This window comes from Trichomycterus rosablanca, chromosome 13 (genome assembly GCF_030014385.1).
Source record: "Trichomycterus rosablanca isolate fTriRos1 chromosome 13, fTriRos1.hap1, whole genome shotgun sequence".
Lineage (NCBI taxonomy): Eukaryota > Metazoa > Chordata > Actinopteri > Siluriformes > Trichomycteridae > Trichomycterus > Trichomycterus rosablanca.
The window spans coordinates 5203744-5220559 of record NC_086000.1 but is presented as its reverse complement, the minus strand read 5'-3'; the positions used below and the strand labels follow the sequence as shown (position 1 = coordinate 5220559).

The following is a 16816-nucleotide window of genomic DNA, read 5'->3' as shown; positions in this document are numbered from 1 at the left end:
ACAAAGTGGCGGAGTGTAACGACGGAGGCTGATGTTCCAATGTTAAAAGATGTATGATAGCCCACCAGAGTTTGCTGTAGGGCAGATAATCAGCTATTGCAACGTAAGGAAAAATATTTGTCTAAGCAGAACAGCAAGCACTATGTCTGGCAAAAATCACAACATCACTATATCAGTCTAATACCAACCATAGGTGAAATATGCTGGTGGTGGCACCATCTTTGTTTTGTCTGTTTTAGTTTTGTAAATGTTTATCTTTTGACTGCAAATAGCACAAGGAAAGAAACTTGGTCTTCAACTGAAACAAGTTATTAGAAAACTGTAATGATTAGAAAAATGTTTAATGATTTGAAATGATCATCATGTGGTTTCTTGTTACTATGTTGTAACTCAAATTGCTGTAAATCAGTCATTTTTACCCAGTCAGCCATAATTGGTCTTGTGACTAGCAGGCTGGGAAAGACAAGAGGGACTTTTTTGAGTGTGTCATAGAAATCAAATTCTATATTTCTATATATTTACAAATATATATACACTGATCAGCCATAACATTAAAACCACCTCCTCGTTTCTACACTCACTGTCCATTTTATCAGCTCCACTTACCATATAGAAGCACTTTGTAGTTCTACAATTACTGACTGTAGTCCATCTGTTTCTCTGCATGCTTTGTTAGCCCCCTTTCATGCTGTTCTTCAATGGTCAGGACCCCCAGAGGACCACCACAGAGCAGGTATTATTTAGGTGGTGGATGATTCTCAGCACTGCAGTGACACTGACATGGTGGTGGTGTGTTGGTGTGTGTTGTGCTGGTATGAGTGGATCAGACACAGCAGCGCTGCTGGAGTTTTTAAAACACCTCACTATCACTGCTGGACTGAGAATTGTCCACCAACCAAATATATCCAGCCAACAGCGCCCCGTGGGCAGCGTCCTGTGACCACTGATGAAGGTCTAGAAGATGACCAACTCAAACAGCAGCAATAGATGAGCGATCGTCTCTGACTTTACATCTACAAGGTGGACCAACTAGGTAGGAGTGTCTAATAAAGTGGACAGTGAGTGTACATGTTATGATCCACTCATACCTGCACAACACACACTACCACAGGTTCAGGTTCATTGACCCCAATGAAGACATTTTATTGTGCTGTATGTGTGTATGTATGTATGTATGACAAATAAAAGCAGTTGTGGCCTAGTGGTTAAGGTACTGGACTCGTAATCAGAAGGTTGTAGGTTCAGGCTCCACCACTGCCAGGTTGCTGCTGTTGGACCCTTGAGCAAGGCCCTTAACCCTCATTTGCTTAGTACTGTAAGCCACTTTGAATAAAGGCGTCTGCTTAAAATGTAAATAAGGGCGTTCTATTGGTCCTAAATTAAACAGCAGCTATGCCGCCCTCTGCTGGTAAGGATTCCAAGTACAGTAAATGTATTGGCTTTATTAGATCAATAATAGATAACTTCTTACATCGCCCCCACCCAATAGATCTATTTATTTTAGGCCACAAACGACTGGATGGGCTCTGAGAGGTCATTAAATAAACATGACTTTATTATTGTTATTCACAAGGCAGGTGATAAAACCTTCATAACTAAATATGTAGACAATCGATGGCAAATATTCATTAAAATAATCAGATAACAAATTATCCTAGAGTGGGTAAATATGAGAAACGTTAGGTCTTCAACTTCTTTAGAAATATAAAATGAAATACTCAGTGCTGACCCAGACATCGTGAAACGAAACAGCAATCCTCCAATTATAGAGAGAGACAGGACAGAAATAAAACAGAGATGCTAGCATAATTACACGTGTCCAGCATTTGTCTCGCAGATAAGTACACTTGACCGAGGCAGCGAGTGTGCTTATTTCTATTTACAGAATAGCTGTGATACAATAAGGCATTTCTAATGCTAAATGTGGGTACAGCTGAATATAAAAGGTGGAATGATGCACATATGGGTGGTACAACCCCTGCATCGTTGGTGCAAGCTGGACTTTAAGCTTGAGCTCACAAAAATCAGTTCAAAAGAAAAAAAAGCTTGAGCACACAAAGTCAGCACATCTACGGCTTAGGGCTTATATCATACAAGGTACATACACTAATATGTGACTAAGATTTATATACGCATAAGTTTACTACTTATTTGTGAAGAAAGTAGCTATATGCTAATTGATTTGCATTAGATGTTATAATAGTTCTTTGAAATATACAGCTGTTTCTCATAAAAATTGTGTATCGTTACACCCCAGACGTGTGTGTGTGTGTGTGTGTGTGTGTGTGTGTGTGTGTGTGAGAGAGGAAAAGAAAAGATCGCGTAATATTTTGTAGACATCTCTTCTCTACAGAAGCTTGTTGGCTCTCTGGTTGGCTTCATCAATGCGAACTTTATTCATGTCCGCCTAAAAAGAGAAGAAGAAAAAAATCAATACACACCGATCAGGCAAAACATTATGACTAATAATATTGTGTTGGTGCCCAATTTGCTGCCAAAACAGCCCTGTAACTGTGATGCACTGTCTATTGTGACACCTTTCTATTAGAACCAGCATTAACTTCTTCAGCAATTTGTGCGTCAATGAGCCTTGGCCGCCCATGACCCTGTCGCCGGTTTACCACTGTTTACCAACGTTTGTTTAGTTACAGCTTAGTACAGCTTTGTGGCACAGCTTCATTGCTTGGTCATACACTACATGGCCAAATGTATGTGGACATCTGTTTCACTTTGGGATGAATTGGAACACGTATTGCCAGGCCATCCGGCCATTTAGTTAAACATATATTCTCTTGTGAAGCCTGGATGCTGTTATAGCTGAAAAGAGGGTGTGTCACTGTGTGTTCAGACTGTTTGCTGTAGTGATACATGAAGTGTTTGTTTGTCAAATAGGTGTTAGTCTTAGCACCAACAAACACTTAACACTATACAAGAGAAACTGAATTATGTGTAGGATTACCTTCTCAGTAACGCGGTCGATGGTCTTGTTTTGGTTGTCGATCTCATTGCCCATGTCTAGAGCCATAGTCTTCAGATTGCCGATGATGCTGCCCACCTGATCTAGATTTTCCTCCATCTCAGTTTCACGATCATCGTTTGTTATCCTGACACAGAGAAAGAAAAGCATTTTGCTTTATAAAGTGTTTAATTGCTCATTCATTAACTTGATTCAGTTTCCTGAAACTCCTGAGTCTAAAGCAAATCTCAAGAAATCATAAAACCATCAGTTGCAACCACATGTCCATGGTTAGAATCATAAGATCTTTATAGCCTGGCTGAAGTGCTCATACAAATGTATTTTGGTTCTAGTGCATAAGACAGTAAGCAATAAACAGAGCAGCGATAATACAGTGCAGCCAACAGACAGACTGTAGTTGACAGTAAACAGTACAAACTAAGACGGCAGACAGACGCTGAGAAGTGGCCTGTATATGAAATAACAGTCAAAGTATATGTAAGAAACACATATGTAAGGTTTGACTGGCACTTTTAATACTGTCCCAACTTTTTCTGATTTGGGGTTGTACTATGGACTTGGATCTTTGTTTTAGCAGTCTTGTTTTAGCTGATTAATGGTTTTCTTAATGACACTACACGACTTTCCAAGTCGTCAGATCACTGTACAGTTCACGTCAACAATAAGCGAGCGATGATGTGCAGCGTAAAAGCACTACGCGACCAGCAGGGATCGTCTGTTCTGTAGTGAGTTGGAGGTTAATAATTATGTTTGCAATGCAGCATACGTATTATGGTTTGGCGTGGACGATAAGATCACAAATACTGTAAAGCTTGTGTGCTGATGTATTCGGACAGAAACTATATTATGCCCCTGTGTCACGTTTTTACACTCCTCCCCCCAGGTTTCCCCTCACCCCGTATCTTGCGTTCTCATTGCACATTACAAACACACAATATTCAGATGAGCTCTATAGTGTAACTGCAGTAAAGCCATTTTTAATCACCTCTTGATATAAGGACCGGAAGATGTCACAGTCTGGCCATTTTGGAGGCTCGACGGCTGGTTAGAAATCACGCCCCCCTGACCTCCCTCTGAGCTGTTGTCACCTCCGCTGCCCCAGGCACGCTTATACCGCCCGTCATTCTCAATGGACCGTACTCTGAAAGTTAAGCATTACCGACATTAAATAATACAATACAATCACAAGCAGCTGGCAGTTTATAAAACAAATGTTAAGCCCAGCTCTTACCTATCACAGGGACAGACACAGAGGCCACAGCACTTAGACAGGTCAGTCAGATTCTTCTCAGCCTGTCTCATGTCCTTGTTGATCTGGTCCATGCCCTGGTCCACACGCTTCAGTTGCTCTGTCACCAACAGACGTGGGTCAAACGTGTTACTATGATATCACTGGCTTGAAAATACACATTTGCTAAAACGCTCCCTTCCCAATTTTAGCAGCTGGAATTACCTCCCTGCTGGTCGAGCATGACCATGGTTTTGGTTCCCGTCTCCTGGCTCTGAAATACAGACGTATTAAGAATAGGTCAATTAGTTAATAATTATACTCTTTTTCTCAGCTGCCAAGTTAAGCTGATTTGGGCAGAATGAGACTTGTAGGCATAAAAGCTCTCACCTCCTCTGCCAGGCGCAGCATCCGCCTTGTACTTTCAAGTGACTGGGGGGGAAAAAACATTAATAAGCATTAAAAAAAATCTCCACAACATGTATAAAAGCACACAGGATTATGGGGATAAGGTGTTTAATTTTACTTAAGCCTACTAGAGTATCACAAATGAAGGACATGGAGCCTGGGTGTGATGTGTTATCATGGCTAAAATGCATTTATATTAATAATTCATTAGTGAAATTAACCTTTTGTAATGACAGTTTACAAAGTCAGTAGACATTTGTGTTTTTGTCACTGCTCTATAAACCCTGGTAAATTAATTATTAAATGTGTTATATTTCGTTTTACATGTTGGTATCATCATGTCTATCGATCAGCAGGGCGTCCATACAGACATCATTGGCTATGTCTAATGGCAGCCAGACCAAATGCATTCCTTATTACAGTTGCAACAGCGGCCTCTGCTGGCTGGCTGAAGGCACATGCACAGAAACAGGACATAATAAAGATCAGTGCCTGACTTGTGATCAGTGCGCAATACTGATCCCTGTTCGCACCGTCCATTTGTGGGTGAAAAGAAGTGTTGGACGGGGTGTGTTTTTTGGAAAGGTGTCTGTGTGGGGGTTTGTTCGAGTTGTGATCTTATCTTCCATCGACGTTCTAGCACTTCGTTCTGCTCTTTCATTGCCTGGAATTCCAATGTGGCTTGGAATCCAACAGTAGACAACTTCATTTAGCTGTTCTTTTAATTCTTTGTCTTTGGTCAATATCTCAGATATAATGTGGTGGTCTGTGTCAAGGTGTTTCCAAGGCTTTTAGGCATGAGTCTGTACAGAAAAGATCCCCAGTTGGGGCGGTCCAGGTCCTTCCTGTGTGGAGTCTGCAGGTTCTCCCCGTGTCTATGTGGGTTTCCTACGGGAGCTCCGGTTTCCTCCCACAGTCCAAAAACATGCAGTCAGGTTAATTGAAGACCCTGAATTGCCCTATAGGTGAATGGGTGTGTGTATGAGTGTGTGTGTGTGTGTGTGTGTGTGTATGAGTGTCTGCCCTGCGATGGACTGGTGCCCCGTCCAGGGTGTTGCTGTGTGCCTTGCACCCATTGAAAAGCTGGGATAGGCTCCAGCAACTACCCCCCATGACCCTGATTGGATAAGCGGTAAAAAAAGTGAGTGAAAGTACAGCCCTGCTTCGTCAGGATAGGAGTTTGCTGCAGTGAGGAGGGATCTCTATTGCAGCTGTAAACGTACTGTCACATGGTGCACAAAAACTTCATCTAGAGATTTCAATGAGGTTTAATGGGGTTACTAGTTTGCCTCATAGTATGCACAGGTCCTGAGCTGCAAATGTCATGGAACTTATACTAGTTCCCCTGCTGGCTAATGACACAAGACTTATTTAAAAATTATGCTTTACATGGCTGACCAAACAAAGGAACCGTGTAAAACAGCAAGACAAACACAAAGAGCAAAGGCACTATAATAAACTTTATTTGATTGTATTGGCTGCTGCATTTAAGCAATCATGATAGTTAAATATGTATTAAAAGATGTTGTATTTCTGCTCAAATGGGCAACCAATGTAGGGCTGTATAACATACTGGATTTACTGATACAAATAGCCAAGCTCAATAACTCCAATATACATTCGAATAGTGTGTGTGTGTGTGTGTGTGTGTAACACACTTGATAGTGGGAAGAGGTCATGCAGTAGTGAAAATTTCAACAGTGAAATCTACCAAACAAAACGATCAATCTTCCATAAGCAGTAGTAAAGGTGTTATTATTATATTATTAGTTTACCCCATGTCACCCAAGCTGTCCTTCAAGGGCAACAGGCATCTTTCATGCTGTTAGTACCCAACATTGATTATGCACAGCAGAAAAAGCTCCTCTCAGTCGCTCGGAAGGCAGAGAGAAAAGAGAGAGAAAATGCAGAAAAGGGTAAAAGCTGGTCAAACAAAGTTCAGAAAGGTTTAGATTACAGCACAGGAAAGTACATTATTATGCAATTTAAGGCAATAAAATGTATTTAACATTTATAGGCTGTGCAGGATTAAAGATGGAAGGCAAGAATGAGGGGGAAAAATATTAGAAACACGAAAAACAATGTAGGGAAAATATAAGACGAGGAAAACAAAAGACAATAGAGATATGATAAGAGGAATAAAAAGTATAGGAATTGAGAGTAACATGGGACATGGGAGGAACACAAACAGCTGAAAAAAAAACAATGCATAAGAGTAAAAAAGCAGGGAAAAGATATGAAAACAGACAATTACAGTGGGTGAATAATTCTCACATGGAGCTAAACAGGAAAACAGGGTCTGTGATTACAACTAATGTGAATAAAACCTGCACATTTGTGTCAGCCACCAACAGGTGGTGCTCAACAGACTCGGAGTTAATGGTTAATGACTACTGAACGTACATACCTCATCGGTCACTTGGTTGGCTCTCATTGTCATTTCTTCCACCGACATTTCTGCCATTTTGCTGGTGTCAAAATTGTCCGCTTTGTCTTTGGCACCGAGTTCTAAACTCTGGGGTCTGAGGGACAGAAATGGGAGGTCAAAACGTGACAGAAAACACATGGAAAATAGGAACCAAACAGATACCAAAATCATAACATTTAGTGCATGAATAAGAAATGTTTAGTACAAGAATATGAAATGTTACCATGTTATCAGTAAGTAAGTAAAACTGTATTTAAATAGCACATTTAAAACCTAAGGCTTAGAGATTTCCCCCTTCCGTTCACCACGTCCACACATTTATGTTGAACAAACGTAACATACAGCGTCAGTAACCACAGCCCATAATTCATAACAGCTATTAAAAGCTAATCCATAAATGTGTTTTAGGCTTAGTTTTGAAAACGAAAGATGATAAAGTTGCAGTAATCCAATATAGATGTAACAAAGATTTTCTACGGTGGAATTCATTTATTTTTTATTTTTCATGTCGTGTTTTACATACTTTGGTTACATTCATGACAGGACAGGTAATTACACAATCACAGACAATTCTGTATCTTCATTTCACCTCATTTGCATGTCTTTGGACTGTGGGAGGAAACCGGGGCACCCTGAGGAAACCCACACAGGCATGGGGAGAACATGCAAACTCCATATAGGAGGGTCCCAGGTTGCTGCACCTAGGAATCAAACCCAGAACCTTCTTGCTGTGAAGCAACTGTGGGAGGACCAAATTATACGTACAACCTGTTTTACTATAATTTTGAAGAAATCTGTAGACCGTTAAATTCTTGATATCCATTATACTCTATTTGAGTCTTCTTATTGTTTAATGACAATGAAACGAGATGTTATTACAATGGTAGAGATGAAACCAAAAGACACCAGACCCCCTAAAACACATATTGCTACTGGGCTGCTAGTATTTGGCCAAATGCTTCGCAGTTTGATAAGAAAACGTCACAACAGGAGATTATATGTGGTTTATGTGTGTGTATAAGTGTGAATGTCACAGGCCCACCCACAGACATGACCAAAGTTATTTCTTTGTTAACTTAGTAAAGCTAAAACACAAGGCTTCTGTATACTAGAGGCGACAGAGAGAGGTTTATTGTTTGAAATATCAGAATTTGCTTTGGATTGGTGGTGTTAAACTGCCAAACAGTCAAAAAAGCTATGAAGACATTTCTGGATATTATCGATTGCTGTTATTTGATATAGTAGAGTCTTAAAACTCATCTGAGTTAGCAGATGTGGGGACTGGCAAGGGTCTTCTGATGTATTTCTGAGCCCATGTGGTTGTATTCATTATAGAAACATGCTATGCTTTGTATTTATTCGTTAATTCATACTTCCCAGTGGTTATATTCACTGCAGGTAATTCTCGTCTGTCGGTCTATAGTTCTCGTCAAGTGTTGTTCTTATATCTTGTTTTTTAAATGAGCTCTTTTAGACCAATTTTTCCAAGAAATTGGGGATTGTTTTTATTTTGGCTTGGTTGAAGGTATTGCTATAGACTGTCAATATTGGTTTTCAGCCTTGCCCTTTACCCACAGAGATTTCATTGAAACCCAAAAACGTTTGGGATAACGCACGAGTCTTTTACATCACTTTGTAGAAATTTTAGCCCTTTAGGACTTTTTTTTTTTTGGAATGTGTTGGAGGCAACAAATTAGAAATGGCATATATTTACAAAAATCTATCAAACTATTACAGTAAAACATTAGCTATCTCTTTTATGTCTTCTATCTTTTTAATTCAGTTTACAAATCACTGCTTTCTGTTTTTATTAGCAGTTTACCTCATGTCCCAACCCTTTGGAATTCAACAAATGTTTAAACTGATTTGTTTTCAAGTTGGGTGCTAAGGGCAGCTGATCTACTGGTCCATATCATACCTTCATACAACAGAACATACTAGCACCATTGTTTTACCAGACATGTATTTCCCATCAACAATAATTAGGCCATTTCCAAAACCAGCACTGGACTATCATCAAAGCATGCATTAGTGAGTATGTCTCAGTGGATTTTTAATTAATCTTGAATGCTAGACATCCGAATTAAGGTTGTATGAGTCTTTTCTGTGTCATTATGGGACAAATAAGCCATTATTGAAATTCGTTCATGTCAATACTTAAAACCCATGAACAATGTTTCAAAGTGAAGAATAAAAGAAATATGCATTGTGGGAAAGATGCATTTGAAGTGCAGTGTGTTGTTTATGTGTGTAAATTTGTGTGAAAGTGAAGTTCCGGCTCAGCCTCTTATGTTGTGGTATTGTGGTGCTTTACTTTCACAGACACACAAGTAAGCACAAGTACATTTTTACAAAGTTTTAAATATCAAACTAAATTCTCCTAAAGAGGAAGAAAACATTATTAAAAGGTTAACACTTAGGCACTTCGATTACTAAGTAATTTCTAAAAAAAAGCTCTGGGAGGGCAGCATGGTGGCTCGGTGGGTAGCACTGTCACCTCTTGGGTTCGATGGAGTTTGCATGTTCTCCTCGTGTCCGTGTGGTTTTCCTCCGGGTGCTCCAGTTTCCTCCCACAGTCCAAAGACGTGCAAGTGAGGTGAATTGGAGATACTAAATTGTCCATGACTGTGTTCGATATGACCTTGTGAACTGATGCATCTTGTGTTCCTAGCGTTCCTGTCATGAATGTAACCAAAAGTGTAAAACATGACGTTAAAACCCTAATAAACAATAAACAAAGCTCTGGGAAACTGTGAACAACAATGCGACCACTGTTAGCATCTCCCAAGAGCACAATGAAGTCTCATTAACACTTTTTGGAAGACGTGGGTCTGTTAGGTCTGGCGAAAACCTTAAAAAGCATTAAGGATCAAAACATTGTACTACCACCATATTAGACTGTTAGTGCAGTGATTTGATTTCCCTCAGCACTACTTGCTGCGTACATGACCTAAGTCGTATTTGGTCCAGTCACGGGTTGGCAGCATTAAGCGCAGTCTTAAAAAATGTGAGTCAGAGGCAGATTGTAAAATCATCAAAAGTTTGGGAATACTTAAAACTGGCACAAAACAAAAATGTGGTTTGTACAATGTGATACCACAGCAGCACTATCGCGATGTTGCATGTCTATGTTGTTTCATTAAGCTTCTTAACCGCGAATGTCTTGGAATACCGTATTCCTTCGTGAGTTCAGGTAGGGTTCATTCACGTGCGCCATGCACTATTGTCTATTGGACACATTTATCTGTTTATCCAGGCTTGGGACCGGCACTATAATGCACTGGTTTATGCACCCTAGCAGCCAGGTACCTATAGGACAATTCAGTGTCTCCAATTAGCCTGGCTGCATTTTTTGGACTGTGGGAGGAAACCGGAGCACCCGGAGGAAACCCACGCAGACACGGGGAGAACATGCAAACTCCACACAGAAAGGACCCGGACCGCCCCGCCTGGGGATCGAACCCAGGACCTTCTTGCTGTGAGGCGACAGGCCACCATGCCACCCATAGCAGCAAAAAATCAAATTAAGGTTAAAAATTGGTCAAAGTTGTTAAGATGCTGTGGCAGGATCTTAAACAGGCAGTTTATGGAAAGAGTTGGCCAAAATGACTCCACGATGATATAACAGACTAAAGTGTTTTCACATGTTTTATTTATACCTAGCTTAATTCCTGAACATACAGTGTATCACAAAAGTGAGTACACCCCTCACATTTCTGCAAATATTTCATTATATCTTTTCATGGGACAACACTATAGACATGAAACTTGGATATAACTTAGAGTAGTCAGTGTACAGCTTGTATAGCAGTGTAGATTTACTGTCTTCTGAAAATAACTCAACACACAGCCATTAATGTCTAAATAGCTGGCAACATAAGTGAGTACACCCCACAGTGAACATGTCCAAATTGTGCCCAAATGTGTCGTTGTCCCTCCCTGGTGTCATGTGTCAAGGTCCCAGGTGTAAATGGGGAGCAGGGCTGTTAAATTTGGTGTTTTGGGTACAATTCTCTCATACTGGCCACTGGATATTCAACATGGCACCTCATGGCAAAGAACTCTCTGAGGATGTGAGAAATAGAATTGTTGCTCTCCACAAAGATGGCCTGGGCTATAAGAAGATTGCTAACACCCTGAAACTGAGCTACAGCATGGTGGCCAAGGTCATACAGCGGTTTTCCAGGACAGGTTCCACTCGGAACAGGCTTCGCCAGGGTCGACCAAAGAAGTTGAGTCCACGTGTTCGGCGTCATATCCAGAGGTTGGCTTTAAAAAATAGACACATGAGTGCTGCCAGCATTGCTGCAGAGGTTGAAGATGTGGGAGGTCAGCCTGTCAGTGCTCAGACCATTCGCCGTACACTGCATCAACTCGGTCTGCATGGTCGTCATCCCAGAAGGAAGCTGACGCACAAGAAAGCCCGAAAACAGTTTGCTGAAGACAAGCAGTCCAAGAACATGGATTACTGGAATGCCCTGTGGTCTGACGAGACCAAGATAAACTTGTTTGGCTCAGATGGTGTCCAGCATGTGTGGCGGCGCCCAGGTGAGAAGTACCAAGACAACTGTATCTTGCCTACAGTCAAGCATGGTGGTGGTAGCATCATGGTCTTGGGCTGCATGAGTGTTGCTGGCACTGGGGAGCTGCAGTTCATTGAGGGAAACATGAATTCCAACATGTACTGTGACATTCTGAAACAGAGCATGATCCCCTCCCTTCGAAAACTGGGCCTCATGGCAGTTTTCCAACAGGATAACGACCCCAAACACAACCTCCAAGATGACAACTGCCTTGCTGAGGAAGCTGAAGGTAAAGGTGATGGACTAAACCCAATTGAGCACCTGTGGCACATCTTCAAGTGGAAGGTGGAGGAGTTCAAGGTGTCTAACATCCACCAGCTCCGTGATGTCATCATGGAGGAGTGGAAGAGGATTCCAGTAGCAACCTGTGCAGCTCTGGTGAATTCCATGCCCAGGAGGGTTAAGGCAGTGCTGGATAATAATGGTGGTCACACAAAATATTGACACTTTGGGCACAATTTGGACATGTTCACTGTGGGGTGTACTCACTTATGTTGCCAGCCATTTAGACATTAATGGCTGTGTGTTGAGTTATTTTCAGAAGACAGTAAATCTACACTGCTATACAAGCTGTACACTGACTACTCTAAGTTATATCCAAGTTTCATGTCTATAGTGTTGTCCCATGAAAAGATATAATGAAATATTTGCAGAAATGTGAGGGGTGTACTCACTTTTGTGATACACTGTATGTTGCGTTCAAACTGGGTTTTCTGTACTTTAATGTTCTTGGTGGTACATGTCCGTCCCATTCCAACTATCAGATCTAAATAACAGCTTAACACTTGACCTCAAGTAAAGAAATTAATCGGCCTAATCGATTACCAACAAACAAAACACATTCTAATACGACACCAGTTCTCTCTGGGAGGTGACATGAGCTGATATGCAAATCGCTTCAATGTTGCTGACTGGGCTAGTGAGGGCAGTGAGGCATTTGCAAGTCAACGAGTTTAAACGTCACCTAACGCTGGAACTGCCCAACCAACAGTGTATTCAGACCACTGGAAAAAATAAAATTCTAGTGTACAGTAAGTATGGTGCTCACCTGCATTATTAGCATGTAAGGTAGACGGCTAAATGAATATGGATTTAAATTAGGATTGTAAGGAAACCTGTTGTTTTGCTGAACTGGTCAAGGTGTTTTAAGAAAGCTCAAACATTACACAGTACAAATAGGACTTTTAAACCTAAATCATTAAAAGAAAAAAGCAGTTTAATGAAGCCCTTACCCCCATATTATTGTCTGGGCTTGGGACCAGCACTAATAATGGGTGACTGCATATGTGTGAAGGAACCATTGATGGAGGTATTTTGGACTGACCTGACTCCCATACCCTTAAGAATAATGTCTTTGGAACTGATTAGTCAAAAGAGTAACAATTTAGAAAATATTGATCGCATTGGGAATAGTTTGTTTGTTTATTTATTAGGATTTTAACGTCATGTTTTACACTCTTTGGTAACATTCATGACAGAAACGGTAGTTACTGGTTACACAAGATTCATCTCCAGTTCATCTCACTTGTTGTATGTCTTTGGACTGTGGGAGGAAACCGGACCTTCTTGCTGTGAGGCAACCGTGCCACCACATTGGTAACAGAGCCAACATCGTCTTACAATAAAAATATGAGATCAACAGTTAAAAGTGATGGTGGTTGTGCGATGGTGTTGGAACGCTTTGCTGTTTTAAGGCATGGTGGTGTGGCAACAAGACAATCCAAAGAACAATCTACACAGAGTGACAATGTGTTGAATTAAATCCCTACACTGTTCCAGGACCTTAAATGGGCGGTTTATGCTTGAAGGCCTAAAAGCTCAACAGCAATAAAAAAGACGAATCTCCAGTTACCAAAAGTGTTTGGTTGTATTTGTTGCTGCTAAAGGTGGCACGACCAGTTCTTTAGTTTATGGGGAAAATACTATAAAAGAAGCAATGACCAGTTTAAAATTTCTGGTTCCAATTTTACAGGAAAAACAACGTTTCCTCTTCAGTTCCTCTCAACTGTCATTTATTTCCTTTTTGTGTGCCATGTAGAACTGCAACATACGGTACAGATACTAAGACAGGACACCGAACAAACGCATAAATGCTTTTGATTCAAAACAAATCCGGTTTACAGCACAACATACGGTTGCATATGTTGTCCTAGTTTGTTCAGTAGTCCGACCTCACAAAATTACTCATTCTGTCGCAAAATTTCTGCTCACACGTGCGCTGCGTTTTATTAGACATTAAAAAACTCTTCCAGTTTTTCTACATAAACTGGTTTCCCGAGATGTCAAGACTCTGCTTCTGGGGCACCGTTTAATGCAAAACACTCAGACAGTGATAAGACAACATGATGCATGCAGACATTTAAATTAGTTAAAATTAGCTTTGATGTTAACCTACATAGAAAGCCACTACTGACCATGCAGGACCATCACATGATTCCACCAATCAGCAGTTTTAAGCTTAAATCCAACTACTTGATGCACATAATGTATATTTAGATGTCGATTATGTACAAATTGTATAAAAATACAAACAGCTCTGAAACTCTTAGATAAGATCATTAGATATAGATGAGTATCTGCATGAACTGCTTTATAAATATTAATCATTTGCATTACCGTGGCAGTAGGGATGTAACAATGCACAAGACAGTTAAAAATCGATTCACATGTGTAACGATTCAAATCGATTTACAGGTATAATGAATCGATATTCACTTTAAACAGCAGAGATATTCACTTTAATTTACCTCACCTGGTTGACGACAGGGTTGCCAGGTTCGGAATTTTCCAGCCTAATTTATTTATTTACATTTACATTTTCAGCATTTAGCAGACGCCTTTATCCAAAGCGACTTACATTACAGCTACAGTGTACAGTCTGAGCAATTGAGGGTTAAGTGCCTTGCTCAAGGGCCACACAGCAGCAACCTGGCATTGGTGGGGCTTGAACCAGCGACCCTCTGATCACTGGTCCAGTACCTTAACCACTAGGCTACAGCTGGCATGATACTTTCTTTATTTGTATTATTCATTTATTTATTTAATGTGGGATTTGTTTTTATTTTTACACAAAAAGGGAAATGTGCAGCATTGTTTTGCATAGTTTGTAATAAAAGGGCATTTATTATTTAGATAAATAAAAGATAAGCACAAATACAGTATTTTATTTTATTTAAAGAGAAATAATAAAAGGAAACTTTGTCATAATCTGTCTTCAATTTCACTTTGTTTAAAAAAAATCGGGAAAAAATCATATCGTGAAACCCAGTATCGTGAATCGCATCGCATCGAGGGTAGAGTGTATCATTACATCCCTACATGCCAGCATTCTCCAGCAGGGTGGCACAGTGGTTAGACACAAGATCACAAACATTAATGTTTGCCAAAGCGGTCTGTGGTATATAGGTGTTCCTCAGCTTCACACAGACATGTGTCATGTTAATCAGTAATTCCACCGAGAGGCAGCACGGTGGCTCTGTGAGTAGCACTGTCGCTTGGGTTTGATCCCTAGGTAGAGCGTGTCAGTCCTTTCTGTGTAGGTGGAACAGTGTGTTTTTATTTTATTTGCATTTTCCATACTGTCCCAACTTCTTCTGATTTTGGGTTGTATATGATTTGCTGCCTAATGAAGCCTAGAGCTGTTGTATTAACTATGCTACAGTGTTGGGGTATATGAAAAAATCCATACGAATACCGCCCAGCCCTACTTTTATCCAAAGCGACTTGCAGTCTAAGCAATCGGGGGTTAAGGGTGTTGCTCAAGGGTCCAACAGTGGCAACCTGGCAGTGGTGGGGTTTGAACCAGCAACATTCTGCTTACTAGTCCAGTACCTTAACAGTACTGCTTAACAACTGCCCAATCCGGGGTATTTCCTGCCTTTCGCCCAGTGAATTGTACCCACCTATATAGGATAAATCGGTGGTAAAAACAGACATTGAATGAATGTCGAGTCACTGACGGCCCACACCCAACAACACACACCAGCATCAGCTCCAATCCGACTGGTTAGTAAGGAAAATCAGTTTGTTATCCATTGTGTCCACCAGTTTACTCACTTTAACCTGAAGTCCGTACTTACTGCTTTTTCATGGCGTTTCACTCTGTCCTGCTTTCGTGTTTACGCAGTCCAAAATAAACAGTCGTCAACTACGTTTCACTGCATGCTAATAATTTAGCATAGCTGAGTTTTTTTTTTTGCTAGCCGGAGTTGCTAAGTTAGTTCCTCTTTACGTTAAAACGCAGCAGAATACAAACATAGTAAATAAACTGTAAATAAACTGTGTAATTGTCGCTGAGAGGTGTTCGCTCGCTACTTACTGCTGTAGGTGGAATAAAAACGGAATTTCCTGCTATTCCAGCTGTTATCTGCTCTCTCAACAACTTTACCAAATTCCTTCAGACAGCTGTCAGCTGTGCGCATGTCCGGTCATATGAGAAGCGTTACCCAACGCGCATGCGCAAACTAGCTCAACTACACCGATCAGGCATAACGTTATGACCACCTTCCTAATATTGAGTTGGTCCCCCTTTTGCAACCCTATACGCAACAAACTGCGATGCTCTGTGTATTCTGACACCTTTCTATCAGAACCAGCATTAACTTCTTCAGCAATTTGAGCTACAGTAGCTCGTCTGTTGGATCGGACCACACGTGCATCAATGAGCCTTGGCCACCCATGACCTTGTCGCCGGTTTACCACTGTTCCTTCCTTCCTTGGACCACTCTTGATAGATACTGACCACTGCAGACCCCACAAGAGCTGCAGTTTTGGACACGCTCTGACCCAGTCGTCCAGCCATCACAATTTGGCCCTTGTCGAACTCTTGCAGGCTAATTGGATAATAGGTACCCAGTCGCTAGGATGCATAATCCAGTGCATTGCAGTGCCCGGATAAATAGGGAGGGTTGTGTTAGGAAGGGCATCCGGTGTAAAAACTGTGCCAAATCAATAATGTGGATCACGATCTGCCGGCGACCCCTAACAAGAGCAGCCGGGGAAATAGAGCGATGTGTGAGATTTGGGTCAAAGCCCAATATAAAACAAGCATATGATGTAAACAATGCAATGTAAAATAAGTATTAAAAGTGTATGACTTTTTATTTTAGCCTATAACAAATGGAAGATTTTGAGCAGATTTGGTTTCAGATTCTATCTAAAAGCATTAATATTATTAGCATTAAAATGATATT

At 40.8% G+C, this 16816-nt stretch overlaps 1 protein-coding gene across 3 annotated transcripts; it reads right to left on the bottom strand.

Annotated features, from left to right (window-relative positions):
- Positions 1-1534: 1534 nt before the first annotated feature.
- LOC134325456 (synaptosomal-associated protein 23-like) lies at positions 1535-16038 on the bottom strand. Of its 3 annotated transcripts, none has more exons than XM_063007656.1 (8): positions 15943-16038; positions 7021-7135; positions 4596-4637; positions 4431-4479; positions 4209-4326; positions 3963-4118; positions 2960-3104; positions 1535-2407 (listed from the first exon to the last, which is right to left on the bottom strand). In XM_063007656.1, the coding sequence occupies exons 2-8, from the start codon at positions 7075-7077 to the stop codon at positions 2348-2350; spliced, it is 627 nt and encodes a 208-aa protein (XP_062863726.1). In that variant the 5' UTR covers positions 7078-7135; positions 15943-16038; the 3' UTR covers positions 1535-2347. The 3 variants fall into 3 exon arrangements, with proteins under 3 accessions (XP_062863726.1, XP_062863725.1, XP_062863727.1); XM_063007655.1 differs by lacking the exon at positions 15943-16038 and adding an exon at positions 15704-15920; XM_063007657.1 differs by lacking the exon at positions 15943-16038 and adding an exon at positions 15681-15918.
- Positions 16039-16816: the final 778 nt, after the last annotated feature.

What these genes read in the sequence shown, in the direction of transcription:
- LOC134325456 (XM_063007655.1), bottom strand. An exon ending in TGTGTCTGTCCCTGTGATAG is followed by an intron (nt 4,119 to 4,208) that starts GTAAGAGCTGGG and finishes CTTAACTTTCAG; the next exon opens with AGTACGGTCCATTGAGAATG. An exon ending in TCCGGTCCTTATATCAAGAG is followed by an intron (nt 3,105 to 3,962) that starts GTGATTAAAAAT and finishes TCTCTGTGTCAG; the next exon opens with GATAACAAACGATGATCGTG.